At 40.6% G+C, this 14,966-nt stretch overlaps 2 protein-coding genes across 2 annotated transcripts in view; both read left to right on the forward strand.

The window, feature by feature from the left end:
- The window catches only part of LOC116689927 (bile salt-activated lipase), a 10,502-nt gene extending 1,190 nt beyond the window's left edge, over nucleotides 1-9,312 (forward strand). Inside the window, exons 2-12 of the mRNA XM_032516628.1 lie at nucleotides 25-172; nucleotides 1,237-1,356; nucleotides 2,571-2,768; nucleotides 3,725-3,855; nucleotides 6,008-6,115; nucleotides 6,203-6,326; nucleotides 6,887-7,073; nucleotides 7,329-7,532; nucleotides 7,736-7,933; nucleotides 8,503-8,610; nucleotides 8,987-9,312. Coding sequence (XP_032372519.1) covers nucleotides 25-172; nucleotides 1,237-1,356; nucleotides 2,571-2,768; nucleotides 3,725-3,855; nucleotides 6,008-6,115; nucleotides 6,203-6,326; nucleotides 6,887-7,073; nucleotides 7,329-7,532; nucleotides 7,736-7,933; nucleotides 8,503-8,610; nucleotides 8,987-9,101 — 1,641 coding nt within the window. The 3' untranslated portion in view covers nucleotides 9,102-9,312. The remainder of the gene's footprint in view (nucleotides 1-24; nucleotides 173-1,236; nucleotides 1,357-2,570; nucleotides 2,769-3,724; nucleotides 3,856-6,007; nucleotides 6,116-6,202; nucleotides 6,327-6,886; nucleotides 7,074-7,328; nucleotides 7,533-7,735; nucleotides 7,934-8,502; nucleotides 8,611-8,986) is intronic.
- A 2,642-nt stretch (nucleotides 9,313-11,954) lies between these two features.
- The window catches only part of LOC116689999 (docking protein 2-like), a 13,531-nt gene continuing 10,519 nt past the window's right edge, over nucleotides 11,955-14,966 (forward strand). Inside the window, 4 exon segments of the mRNA XM_032516761.1 lie at nucleotides 11,955-12,561; nucleotides 12,781-12,923; nucleotides 13,879-13,939; nucleotides 13,941-14,045. Coding sequence (XP_032372652.1) covers nucleotides 12,502-12,561; nucleotides 12,781-12,923; nucleotides 13,879-13,939; nucleotides 13,941-14,045 — 369 coding nt within the window. The 5' untranslated portion in view covers nucleotides 11,955-12,501.

Below are 14,966 nucleotides of genomic sequence, written 5' to 3' on the forward strand. Positions count from 1 at the left end.
GTGTGTGTGTGTGTGTGTGTGTAGCTGGGTGTGGTGCAGACGGAGGGTGGGAAGGTAGAGGGAAATAGTCATGGGATGGGGCTGTTTAGGAGCGTCGACGTCTTTAAGGGAGTCCCCTATGCTGATGTCCCCGGAAAGTGGGAGAAACCAAAACCTCATCCTGGATGGAGCGGTATGTAACTCAACTCACATTTCATTCCTCCAGACTGTTTCCATGGCAACCAGGAGCCCCTGTTGGCCTCCAGTGGTTTAACTTCTCACCTGGTTGCTGTGATGTCCAGTTGAGATCTTTCACCAGGAGGAATCCCAGATGAGTCTGTCTGGTTTACAAAACGCATGCATGCAAGAAGTAACACGAGACATAACGTATCAGCCTACCAAATGCATAGAACAGGTTTTGTTTTATTTTTCCAAAATTGGATGTTTGGCAGAAACAGGTGTTCCAAGCTTTTGGTTGCTGATTTGCCGCTATAAAGAAAGAAGAAAAAGAAAATAAGGTTCGGGGGTGTTGTCTTTGGCACAGGTGTTCATAAAAAAGCCTAAGGCCTACTCATAGCATTTATCTCAAGGTGCAACAACAACTTTGGTCTGTTCTGCATGACAGTGAAGTTACAATTGGATCAGGCGACCCCTCTAACAGAATTCCCATCAACCTGTCTTTTGCGCTCTCATTGGCTGTAGCTCCCCGACAGGTCCTGCTGGAATCCGAAATGTGTCTGCTCAGCAGATCAAACCTCTCTGCGAGCGACTTTGAACAGTTTACACATCAAGCTGTTGCACCGGTTTGCGAGCGCCAAGTCAACGGCGGGCTTATCGGGGCTAAAGCCGTGCAGTGTGAACTTTACATTATACCAAACATGCAATCACAGAGCTTCAGTCTCATCTGATAGGATGCCAATTTTTAATTTTGGCAAGAAGCAATTTATTTAAAGAGCTGGAGGCCAGGATTATACAGCGACCTAAAAGAAGTGGTTAGCTTAGCATAGCATAAAAGACCGGAAACAAGGGCAACCAGCTAGCCTGGCTCTGTTCATATTTAGAAACACCAACCAACAAACACTTATAAAGATCAATGTTACGTGTTGATTAGTCCTGACTCAACTCTGTACTTCAGAATATACAAAGTAATGCCATTTTAGTTCATCCTCCCTGCTTACTGTGTTCAAAATGTTAATCAACTGAACAATGAGAATGAAACAGAGAATGGGAATAAGTACAAAGGTTTGTTGTTTTCAGGAATCCTGAAGGCAAAAACATATCGGGACCGCTGCCTACAGGTGACGCTGCTGCAGCAAAAAACCCAGGGCAGTGAAGACTGTCTCTACCTTAATATCTTCGTTCCACAGGGACTAAAATGTAGGTAAAACACACACACACACACACACACACACACCAGTAGTGGAATCTTTAAGTAAAAGGTGGAACCTTTTACTTATGTAAAAATACAAAAGTATTAGCATTAAAATGTACTTAAAGTACCAAAAGTAAAAATACTCATGCAGAATATCTATTATATTACTGCATTATTATAAATAATGCATTCATGTGTCCATCATTTTAATGGTGCAGCTGGTAAAGATGGACAGCTTTATGTATACATATATGAGGGTATGTGTGTGTGTGTGTATATGTATGTATGTGTGTGTGTATATATGTAATATATGTGTGTGTGTATGTATATGTTATAATATATGTATATGTATATTATATATATATGTATATGTGTGTGTGTGTATGTGTATATGTATGTGGCTATGTATGTATGTATATAGTATGTATGTGTAATTGTGTGATATGTACATGTGTGTGTGATGTATTTGTGTAGGTATGTATGTATATATATATATATAGCAAATAAATTATAAATATTGTAAAGCAAGCAAGAATTAAAGGGGTAGGAGTACATAAGTTTTACTTCTTCCTACTCCTTTTCGCACATGTAATAGAGGGATGTTAAAGAAGGATACTTTGTTTGTTATGTTTCTCTCCATTCTTTTGTTTATTATTTATTTTTATTATTATTTTATTTGTATACACTTTCTCTTGCATGTTCGAAATAAAATAAAGATAAAGATAAAGATAAAGATGTACAGCTGGGTAGTTTCATCTATAATAAAACATAATTGTTTATTAGTTGATTACACTTTGTGTTAATACTCAGAATCTGTAAAGTAATTGAAGCGGTCAGATAAATGTAGTGCAGTAAAAGGTAACATTTCACAGATGTAGTGGAATAGAAGTATTAAATAGCAGAGAAATACTCAAGTAAAGTACGAATACCTTAAAAAAGTAAATGTATTTCCACTACTGGTGTTTCAACAGTTGCAGTTAGTTATAAAACGTACTTCAGTACTTTCTGGTGCACTGATGCAACGTATGATGCGTTGGATGTCCTTACCTAGCTACTCCGCATGTGCGGCTCCCAACAAACATGGAACAAATGTGATGCCTCACTCTGTAGCTACAACAAAGAGCTCAACACACAGGGTGAAAAGAGGAGTTGCAGCAATGTGCAGTGATGACAAGGATGATATAACGAGCTATTTATTGACCCTCTGTCTCTCCATCAGTGTCGCAGAACCTCCCGGTGATGGTGTATCTGTTTGGCGGAGCTTTCCTGTTGGGGGCGTCCAATGACCTGACGGTCCTCGGGAACTCTCTGTACGACGGGAAGGAGATGGCTGACAGGGGCGATGTCATCGTTGTCACGGTGAACTACAGAGTCGGGACGATGGGTTTCCTCAGCACCGGAGACTCCCGACTGCCAGGTGTGATCAGAACACCAACACTATCGTTGATCTGCTCTTCATTGTTTCTCAGTTAACTGTTTGGGGCCAAAACACAACAACTATTCTTATTATCTGAATTATCCAACACATTTCCACCTTCTGCAGATGTTGAAGGTTATCCTGCAGAGTTAAATGTAAAGTTCTACCAGGTGAAACCATCCATGTTATAGCACAAAGGGAATCAAAGTGTTTTGAGATTGATTGGCTGTGTTTGGGTGCCTGCTTGTGATTTGCCCGGCATGCATGTGATCAGAGTTCTGGTGTGTTTTTTGTGTTATCAGTGTGTCCGCAAATAAACTTGCTGTTAGGTCAGCTGCTGCTCAGATGTCAGCCTGTTTAGATTAGTTCTGTTTTTCAGCTTCTGCAGAGCGCACAAGTTCTGAAAAGTAATTACAGGGGTAGGTCAGGGAGCAAGTGGGAAGTGGTTCAGGTGTGATACTGTCACTGATCATGTACACAACAACATGTTTGTCCCAGTTGTCAGTGTGAAGAGTTTCTTGGCTACAAGCTGCTGTTGTCTCAGTATGAGTCAGTTACACGTATAGACATTTTCAAGGAAACCAGAAAGTGTTCTAGGTACTCAGGAACATTTCAGTGTCCAGTGCCCTAACTAACTGTCACACACATTTTAGTTCTTAGATCCTCAAAGATGCTCCATATGGTAAAAGGATCAAAACTACAATGCAAGCACAGCGTCCGTTTAGAAATACCTTGGAGCAGTGATGTGTTTGGGGAGTTCCAGAGGGAGAGGGCAGCAGTCACCTCAGATTTGGTGCTCAGTCCTGAGCAGAAGTGTAGTTGGGCTTGCTGAAGAACTCTGAGAAATTAGTAGTTTATGATCAGAGCAACAGTTTGATATAAACCTGCTCTCTGATGTCAAGATGAACTCAGTCAGAAACAGGAAACAGTAAACAGGGAATTACTTTACCTGTCAGGTAACTATGGTCTGTGGGATCAGCATGCTGCCATCTCCTGGGTTCGCAGGAACATTGCAGCATTTGGAGGAAACCCCAACAACATCACCATCTTTGGCCAATCAGCCGGAGCCGTCAGCGCCAGCTTTCAGGTCAGTGGTCAAAACCTCAGCCAGATTATAGACCCAAGTTTATAACTACTTGATAAGCCCCTTTTGTTGTAAAGTCTCAAGACAAAACCTGACTTATGTTACCAGACAGCTTATGTTAATATTAGCTTGCAAATGGACTAAGATCCTGTTTACACGTAGATGGTTATTTTGACAAACAGAGACATTTCTCTTTGTTTGTACCCTCCGTTTACACGCAAATGGAGAATTTGCCTCTGAAAACGAGTCTTTCTTAAAACTCCATCCAGAGTGGAGATTTAGGAAATCTTTGTTTGCATGTAAACTGAGACACACGGTGGTTTAGGCAGCAAAGGAAGTGAAGAAGACAAGAGAGAGTAGGTGATGTGTTGCTGTTTTCGGGATTCTGATTGGCTGAATGTGGGCTTGAGCTTCTCGTTGCACTGCCACCTACAGGTTTGGCATGCTCTGAACCCTTGTGTTGTCTTCCCGCCAATATTGAAAATCAACGCTTTTTAGTGATGTTTTTAAGTTTTTCTTACGTTTTTGTCCCATTTTTCAACACTTTTGATGCTTTTTTTCAATGATTGTCACTTTTTTTGATGTTTTTAACAATATGTAATCCTAACATATCAACTTTAGTTTGAGTTGTTTTTGGAATTTATGGTCAATAAACTTCAATCACACGAAATTATACCTAACGTTTGAGTTAGAAAAGCAAAAATTAGGAATTATAAAGACTAAAATTAAAGGAATGTGTGTTGATGGATGATCATAAACTGGAACATGTCAACTTGTACTCAATACTATTTCAAAACCACTTCAATTTTCTTTTTTTTCAAGTGCTATAAAACTGAATAAGACAAAAAAGACTATTCACAAAATGAATGAAAGTAGAGATTTGTACTTGCCAAAGAGCGTTGTGTGGAATCAATCATGGTTTTTTGGGTAATTGCAAATAGGTTATTAAAAAAAACATTGATATAGGAAAACGGGTCAATTTGACCATTGACGGCCTTACATGTACATGGGTATGTGTATACGAACACTTCTAAAACCTGACAGCTGTTGTTATTTTTAAAAATGGAGAGGTTGAAATATCCGTTTATGAAAATAGCCGCCAACGTGTAAACGTAGTCTGAAATGCGCTATCTTTAGTAGTGCCTGTTTGGAACGGGCCAATTGCTTGGCCTGTAGTATTGCTGCTTGTAGCTTTCTCCAAAGCCCCAAAGCACTTAATATGCAACCACCCTGTATAGCCTACTACTGATATGCTGTGTACTTCTACTTTAGAGGAAAAAATTCTACTACTACATTTACCTGACAGAGAAGGTTGCAGATTCAGATTCTACTCACAAAACATCAATTCAAATGTGGATTAATCACAGATATTTTCCTCATGGACTCATGAAATTATGTTATGTTTTGCTGTCTGTTTATAAGTTGTGAATTTACCGCTCACAGAAACTTAATACAACATTGGGTCTGGCTTTTGTCAGCAAAAATGCCTCTTTATTGAGTTTTCTCTTAGCAAAGTGTTATGAGTGAATTTAAACTGGGCTTTTATTGTGAAGGGTAGACATGGAAGAGCCGGCATGTTGGCAGTGCTTTTTTTTGGAACCTTTTTTCCTCCACCTTTATTGTGCAGTCGTTTAGTTTTCTTCACAGTTTATCAATATCCAATACCCAATGCTGTCGAAACTGCTCCAAATTCCAAACGCCAAGTTGGGTACCCAGAAACCAACTGTGAAGTAGATAGGTTGAACAGTTCGTAAGATATTTGAAAGACAGACCACACACAGACACACACACACACACATAAACACAAATTTATATTATTACTATGGAGCACATATTGAAGTCATATTGAAGTTTTAACCCGGAAAAGAATTATGAGAGGTCAAATTATTTTTAAGTCCGTTTCCTGGTGGCCGTGGTCTTCCATTGTTATTGCATATGTTGTAAAGAATTTATACTATCTCTATATAAAAATTGTCATTTGTATTTGAGTTAGTCAGTCAATGAAGGGATTTTGAGAATTGTGACTTTTTTTATTTTTTTATTTATTTTTATATCAACAAAAAGTCAAAAACAAAAGAATGACTTTTATCAGTCAAAGTTGTGATGTTATCCATTTTGATTTACTATAAGTCTGTCTGTCTGTCTGTCCCCTTAGATGCTGTCTCCCTACAGTAAAGGCTTATTCCGCAGAGTGATCACTCAGTGTGGAGTGGCCCTCAGCCCCTGGGCTCTGCAGAAGAACCCCATGGCTCTCACCAAGAAGGTCCATTAACACTTTGCTGTTCAGACTATTTAAAAGTGTATCAAACTGATTTTTTTTTTATTAAAATGTTCTGTTTTGTTTCTGCAGATTGCTCGTAAAGTCGGCTGCTGGAGAAGCGACGAAGACGAGATGTTAGAGTGTCTGAAGCTCAGCGACCCGGTTGGTCTCACCCTAGCTGGAAAAATCGACGTGCTGCTGATTCTGGGAAAAGGTCAGACAGCTGGAACTGACAAAAACACATCTGTATTAACTGAAAAAAATGTCTTCACTGGCATTGGGATTAAATCTACTTTAAACAGCATTTGACCAGCAGTGGGCAGAATTTAGACCCCAAACAAACACAAAACTTTTTTATCCAGTGTTGACTAACCACACTTCCTGTTCCTGCTGTTCAGGGGTTTCACTGTGGGCAAAATCACCAGCAAACACTAATGTGGAACAAGTTTTCACACAAAAATGGTGTTTAAGAATGAGTCATTATTTTTCGTAAACCTTCAACACTAAACTCTCACATACGTTTATGCCACATCCATGATCAGTGTAAGTGCTTCAATGAAAGTGGGTGCAATAATATAATATTGCATATCCCCTGACATTATTTGTAACATTACATCTCTATGAACTGAGTCCCCAAGAAATTCTGCAAAATAGCAGACTAATGGAAAGTGTGCAGAAGGAGCTACAGAACCCACAAGCTCTTCACCGTCCTGAACCATGGTGGACTCATCAGAAATAAATCAATATTGGAAATCTCCGTGTCTCTTCCTGCAGGTACGGTCATGGATCTCCTTGAACTCGCTCCTGTGATTGACGGCGACTTCATCCCCGATGAGCCCAGTAAGCTGTTTCACAATGCGGCTCAGTTTGATTACATGGCCGGGGTCAACAGCATGGACGGACACATATTTGCTGGAGTTGACGTTCCTTCTATTAACAAGAAAAATGGCAACACCACTGTGTGAGTACCAAAACATGAACTTGTTTTAGAGACTTTTATTTTGAAAAAGAAAGTTGATGAGGATGAATGATAATTTAAAATTACTGTAAAAACTCCATTCATCGTTATTCATCACAAGTACTATCCACTAGCAGCTGGATTCACCCTTTGAATTTGTAATGTGCTTTCTTAAAAAAATGAAGTTGTTATATTTCTAGATAAAGGGATAAAATGGTGACAGAAACGGTTGTGTATACCGGCCACGTTTGTCCTCAGAGCAAACGTTAGGGGTCTGCTAGCCGGTCTGACTAAAGAGAAGGGGGACGCCGCTGTCGACTCGGCCTTCAAAGTTTACTCGTCTCACTGGGGTTCAGCTCCGGACCCGGAGGTGGTAAAGAAGACAGTGGCTGACATTGAGACTGACTTCCTGTTCCTGGTTCCAACTCAGATCGCCATCCAGCTCCACGCCAACAACTCCAGGTCAGCTCTGTTTGCATTGTGTTTAAAGTTACACATACATATTTGATGTCCTTGATATACAATATGGATCTGTAAAACTACAGTGGGTGTCTTGTGCAATTGTTGCAGTACAGATGTTAGTATCAGTCAGACCCTCAGGGACTGCTAGGCTGCTGCTCGTTTGACCAGGATGTACCTTCTATTTTCTGTTGTATGTCCCTTAGTGGAGCCCATACCTTCTCCTACCTGTTTAACATGAAGACTCGTATCCCAGGATTCCCTCGCTGGGTGGAGGCAGAGCACGCAGAGGACCTGCAGTACCTGTTCGGTAAACCCTTCGCCCTCCCGCTGGTCTACTTCCCCCGACACCGGGACCTGTCTGGCTACATGATCGCATACTGGACCAACTTCGCAAGGACCGGGTAAACCTCTAGCACGCACCACAAACACACAGGTCAACAGATCTGAGGTCTGCCAACAAGACTACTGGTCAGTTTGGTTTTGGAAAAAAAAGGCTTTTCTGTCCTCTGTAAATAGTCTAAACTGGTTTGAAGTAGTTTGATTTGGTCTGAAGTTGTCTGAAAAGAGGTTAAAGTCATCCGAAACTGGTATAAACTGGTCTGACTGGAAAAAATGTCTTTGCTGTCCTCTGTAAGTAGTTTGAACTGGCCTGAAGCAGTTTTAACTGATTTAGAGTAGTTTGATCTGTTCTGAAGTAAGCCTGAAACTGGTTTTAAGAAGTCTGAAACTGGTGTAAACTGGTCTGAATGACAGTCAACTGGTATGAACTGAGTTAAACCTTGTGCCAGCTTTGTGTTTGTATCTTTCAAATAAACTGGCTCAAACTGGTCTCAACTAATACAAACTTAGTTTAAACTGGTTAGCATTGTTTGGAACTGGTTTCCATTGACCTGGACTAGGTGATGTGGAATGGTGTGAACAGGTCTGTCGTTTGTTATACTGGTGTAAACTTTCACTCTCACCTATCCAGTGATCCCAGTAATGGCGGCAGTAGAGTCCCAGTTCCGTGGCCCCTTTTCACCAAACACAGGCATCCCTACCTGATCATCAATCACAAGATGACCAAGTCCTCCGTGAGGTACTACACTGTAGTCTACTGATATTTTACTCAGCTCTCAAACCTCTGTCTTTATAGTACTTCTACTTTACTTCACTGTCTTTGAGTCTATTCTATTGCATTCGTTTTTACTCTTTACTCTCATTCCTCTACTCTTTATTCAATACTACTACAACGTTGTATTATTTGTTGTATTTTTGTCAATGTTATCTTACATAATTAGCAGACTGAACTTTATTTTACCCTGCTGTTTGACTACACTCCTACACTTTTTATTCTACTGTATTTACTGAGATAGAAACAAAAAACCTTTTGAGAGTTGAAGAAGATGATGGTTTACTGTTAGAGGACAGAGAGTTTGCATTTTGAAAGAAATTTGTTTGTTTCGTTGCTTCAGTTATGACCTGAGATCAGACTACGTCACCTACTGGACCAAAACCTACAGCGTCCTGCCATCAGTCAAGAAGGAAAAAGAAGAAAATGATGGAAGGATGAAGACAAAGTCTGAGTAAATCAATCCAACTCTGCTGCTGTTTTTAATTTTTCTTGCTCAGTGGGAACCGTAAGCGCTGAGAATTTCAAATAACAGGAAGTGAAGATGTAAACAGGATAATTGAGGAATTAGCATCAATCTGAGGAAAACAAATGCAAATGTTTGTCCTGCAGTAAGTGCGCTGTTTACTCTCTCCTCTTGTGTAGCCTAATAAATGAAACTGAACTCTGCACTCTAGGTCTTTTATTTCTCCACTGGAGATCTGATAAAAGTTATCATCTCCAGGCCAAAAACAATCAATCGATCAGTGATTAAATGATCAGAATCCAGCTGAGGTGGCAAGTATATTTACACTAGTACTAGTTCACAGATTTACGGAGAACCTTTTTGATGCGTTGGCCGCTCTGACGTGGCGGCATTCTATGTTTGATCATGGGAGAAGCACAAGCAGCCTCTGCACGTTCAATACATTCACACTAGAAACATTTTATATATTACACATATAATCCCAGAATTTGTATTGCTTTTTGGTCTCAGCGGTGTCTGTTAACAGTTAACTCGCTCGTTAGCCGCTGAACCGCAGCAGAATGCAGACAGAGCAAGCAGCCGCCAGACTCTAACCTCTGTTGATCCGTGCAGCACTTCACTGTGAGCGGCCTGTTAAAAACTGGATGGGTAATCTCAATCAGTGATGTCACTAATTGAGGGATTTGAGACTTAAATACGGGCGAGGCCTTTCAGACAGTTTAGAAAAGGTGTTTTCTGTGGAAGAAAAAGCTCCATTTGTTCAAATGTGTTTTTTTTAACTTTACACATATAATACATACACAAACTGTAAACCACTAAAACATGGGGGAAAAGCCCCCAAAAGCACAATAGGGACTAGGGGTGCACCATTCAGAAAATGTCACAATTCGATTTAATATTGAGTTTTAGGCTCAAGATTTGATTAACAATCAATTTTCGATTCAAAAATGATTCTCAATTAAAAAACCAATTCACAGTATGTAAATGTAGTTACTTACCCCATGTGATAGTATACACGCCATTACAAAATGAAAAAAAATTAACAGATTTTTGGATTTCTGCGAATTGATTTTGAATCTGTAGAGCTTGAATCGCGATAAGAATGTGAATCGATTTTTTGCACACCCACAAAAAGGGACTCTGTAAAGTGGATATATGAGGACCCTGATGAAGATGTAATTCTACATCGAAACAATAGTCAGTGTTATGTACCTTAAAAAAAAGTTTAAAAAGTACACAGACCCATCTGTGTTGCAACGGCGATTCTTTTTTGACTCTACACTGTTTTGTCCTGCCCTGGTTTCACCGGATTGTTGTGGTTTGCAGAAGTGCAGAGAACTCTCTTTTTTCTATCGGCTCTGTGTCACTTTTAGTTTCTGTGGATTCTAGCGGCCACTTTGGACAAAAGCGGTAGTGTTTTACCACATCAATGCTGTTGTAAAGATGTTTTCTTCATTACCCAATGTTCTGAGTTAGTGTCAGGCCTACTAGGAGGTCATATATTTTATATGTTTAGCTCAGACAGAAAAGAATTAATTTACAATGAGAGAATATGTTACAGATGCAATACATACACACGTTACATACATCCTTATTACATCATTACATACTATTGTATCACTGTCACTGTGTCACAAGCGGCAATAAGGGTTTGTTGTACCAACCAACGTAATAGATTTATAAAGCGCATTTCATTAACTCCAAGTATGCTTTGCACAAGTCGAGGGGGACAAAAAGAAAATCTGTGACCCCTCAGAAAGAATGTGTGCTCTGTAGAGCGGGTCTGTCTGCTGTAAAGCTTTTTGTGACTTTGACTTTTGAAAACTAGGAAAAGGCATTAAAAAAAACTATGTAAAAAATAGTGTTATTTTCACTGTTAGTCTAGTTTGCTGTTACAGGTCATTTATGATCATCAGATGAAAAATTACACAGTTTCAGGAACATTTAAAAAGTTACATGTAGTAACTTTAACCATACTGTAAATACCTATTCTGACATAATCTGCCAGTGCTGTAAAAATATCCAAACCTGTTTTGAATGCCAATTAACCTTGTCTCAATTTTTCATCATTGTGGTGCAGCAAACTGCTTTACTCTTCGAAAATTCAGACATTCATTTCTAGGAGCATTTTAAAAACTAATTCATTTAAAGACAAAAATTGAAAACAGAAAAGAATCGCAGTATGAAATAAAACCCCAATACACAAATAATACTTTTTTGCACAATGAATACTTTTACTGTTTGATTACATCTCGCTGACAATAATTTTACTTAACAAATATTTTGAAAGCTTTTTTGTAATACATAAATATACTACGGCAACTGCTTTTACTGTTGTTTATCACTTCTCATTATCATTTATTTGCACTACTTTTATTTGCACGCGTTTGTATACCTTATCTTGTTCTAGGCCTGTGCATCTTCTTGTTTGCATCTTATGTTAATTCTTTTGTTGGGACCATGGAAATAATTCCGTTCCTCTGCACTGCATGTAGACGGATGTCATTTAAGTCCATCTTATCTCTTATCTGTTACTTATAATGGTTTTATTTCTACAATGTGGTACTTGTACTTATTGTAGTATCTGAATACTCCACTCAACTATTACTGAGATGTACAACTGGAAGCACCTCCAACATGGCCACCAGGGGGGGGACAGGACACCAAATGATATCACAAGGACGTAGCCCATATCAGATCATAAAGGTAGGTACAGGTGATGAGTAGAAACAAAGCAGAACAATTCAAACAGAAGGTAAAGTACCCACAGAGCAGACGGGAATATCATTTTAAATATGACCTTTAAAGTGTGACATGAAGGAGGAAGGGAGTAGAGACAGTAAAAAGGGGAGGTTCGCGTTCACACAGTTAGTTCTGCATTATATGTTGCAACAGAGTGAAGGCAGGAAACAGAGATGACACACTCAACGTTTCTCTGCATCAGACTAGTACCACAGAGAGAGAGAGAGAAGAGACGAAACATAGAAGGAGGAGAGGAGAGGGGGAAGCTCTCCAAGACAAGCGAGTAAACCAATACAAAAGGAGAGAAAACAAAAGGAGGTGATAGGAGAAGATAAAGGAGAAGGTCACGAAAAGGAGAGCAATGAAAAGAGTCAGAAACAACGCGGAGAAAAAAGAAGAAGAAGTGGACCGAAGCCAAAGCAAGTAGAAGGGAGGATTGGACGAGGAGGGAAAGAAGAAGAGGAGCAGAAGAAGAAAGTGGACAAAAAGAAGAAAAATAGCAGGTGAGAAAAGTGAGACTTTAAGCAGAAGAAGAAGCAGAAAGTCAGAGAGGAGGGTGAGGGGAAGAAGTGAAGCGGCAGGACAAGGAAGGGAAGGAGGAGACACTGAAGGAGGAATAGGAGGAGAAGAAGAGGAGCTGCAGTGTCAGAATGGAGGAGGACATCAGGAAACAAGGGATGCTCTATCTGCAGCAGCAGAGGTTTGGAAAGGTACGAACAATTAACACATTAACACAAAGCTAATGCTAACACAATATGTCTGTGTAATGTAACTGTATGAGCAGCAAGAACAGTAACTGTGTGTGTGTGTGTGTGTGTGTCTGTGTGTGCGTGTGTGTGTGTGCGTGTGTTTTTGTGTGTTGTGTGTGTGTGTGCGTGTGTGTGTGTGTGTGCGTGCGTGTGTGTGAGTGCGTGCGTGCGTGCATGTAGAAATGGAAGCGTGTGTGGTGCGTCCTATTCAGAGACAGTTCCTGTTCGATTTCCAGACTGGAGTTCTTTGAATGTAAAGATGGAGTATGTGCAGAGAAAAGCGACAAAAATCTTCGCAAACAACAGGAGCACAAGAAGGTAGAGTAGACTCTACTGAACTCTACTAACTCTACTGGGCTCTACTAAACTCTACCGGACTCTACTGGACGCAAATTTGCATTTCCTAGGATGGCGAAGAGATGCCCCGCCATTCTCTGCCTCTGATTGGCTCGTTGCCTTTCTTGGTTGGGTTTAGGCGTGAGGAGTGAGATGGGTTGGGGTTGTCAGGCTCGAGGACATTTCATTTACTGGACAATCGCTGGAATGTCCCTCCACTTGCAAAACTCGGTTTGATTCAGGGAACCACAGCAAAGTCGCTACATCCTGTAAATAGCAAGTTTTTAATAAAATTTGGATTGTGCAACAAGACAGGCCTGCTTGGTTCTTTGTAAAGATTTACAAAGAATATGTTAACGGCATTTAGTATTTCACTGGGACGTTTTGGGACCGATTGGTGGGGATTGACTAAATACATTCGCTGATACACTGCTCAGAGCGTGTGCAAATGTTTAACCAAAACAAGTTCCTTCCTGAGAACATTTTGCAGAACCATTGTCGCTGGGAACAATTGGTGGAGCCAAAGCAAGACTAGGGTGGGGGTAAGAATATTAGGGTAAGCCAGTCAGAGGAAGTGTAGTTTTCTGCACATGTTTTGAGCCCCCTGTTTTTTTTTTTTTACCTCTTTTGGGGAGTGGGTTGGTTCATATTTTTTTGAGGGAGACAAATGTAACTCTTCCAAAAAACAATTTGGGGAGGCATATCCTCTGGCATCCCCGCCAAAATCTACGCCTATGCTAGGAAATGCAAATCCACCTACTGGACTCCACTGGTCTTTCTACTGATCTCAACAGGACTCACCCTGTTACCTGGGTGATAAAAGCGTATGTGTGTTTGTGTGTGTGTGTGTGTGTGTGTGTGTGTGTGTGTGTGTGTGTGTGTGTGTGGTGTGTGTGTGTGTGTGTGTGTGTGTGGTGTGTGTGTGTGTGTGTGTGTCTCCAGGTGTCCGTTGGCGGACTGTGTACGTGTGTCGGAAGTGGACGTGGACGGATGTCCTAGAGAACACAGGACCCTTCCTGATCGAGACCAGAGAAGATCTATGTGTTTGCGCAGACCGACTACAGCTGGACGACTGGACACACAAATTGTTGTGAGAGCCCTTCCCTGAGGTACACACACACACACACACACACACACACACACACACACATACAAAAGTAAACACTGCGTTGTGATGTCAAAGTGTCAACAACAGGTAACAGGTGAATCCAAGGCTGACCTCGGTCGGTGTCTGGTGTTCAGTGTAGATTAATAAATCGTTTTTATCATCATTGGGATGGCATCAGGTGCAGACCTTGATCAGTTCAGAGTGCAGATTTAGGGAGTCAGCATTAATCCAAGGGTCGCGGTTAAGGACCATGTTTCACCAAGCAGAACTCTCCATCACTGAATGACGTATTGCGCTGAGACATTTCTGTTGTCTTTTGTTTGTTTCTCACAAGCAACAATACTCAGTGCTTTCTGGCCCTCACTGCTGACAATGTCAATGTGACTACAAAGTTTGACTTTCGTGTCTTGCTGTTTTATTTGAGACGGCAGGCAGCTGAATTATTATGAGAACAAATAGAAAAAGTTAGATTTTTTTTTTTGTTTAAATAGTTTGTTTATTGATGTTTTTTTGTTTTTTGCTGGTTTGTTGTGGGTGTGCAGGCTGTGTGAGTTATAATAAGTTATACACTGTCCTTGTTGGTAAAAAGCCTCAGACTGTTTCAGGACAAAACAAATCGATTTAAGGTGGAGATGAAGAGTTTAGGAAGTTAATGTGGACATTTCTGTTGGGTGCCTGAGAGCTCACGGTCCTGTCCAGTGAGCTGTTCATGGGAACCTCTGCATCACCACCCACAATGCACCAGTCCACTGACCAGACAGTCACACAAACAGCTGACAGTCACAACTTCCTCTTTCTGTCTCTGCGTGACCAAAACTACACACTTTGTATGCAGACAGGCAATCAGATCACATCTTTTAATATATCCCTGAGGATTGAGTCTCCCGCTGTCCACATCCCAGAATACACAGGCGGCTACAGG

This window comes from Etheostoma spectabile, chromosome 5 (genome assembly GCF_008692095.1).
Source record: "Etheostoma spectabile isolate EspeVRDwgs_2016 chromosome 5, UIUC_Espe_1.0, whole genome shotgun sequence".
Classification (NCBI taxonomy): domain Eukaryota; kingdom Metazoa; phylum Chordata; class Actinopteri; order Perciformes; family Percidae; genus Etheostoma; species Etheostoma spectabile.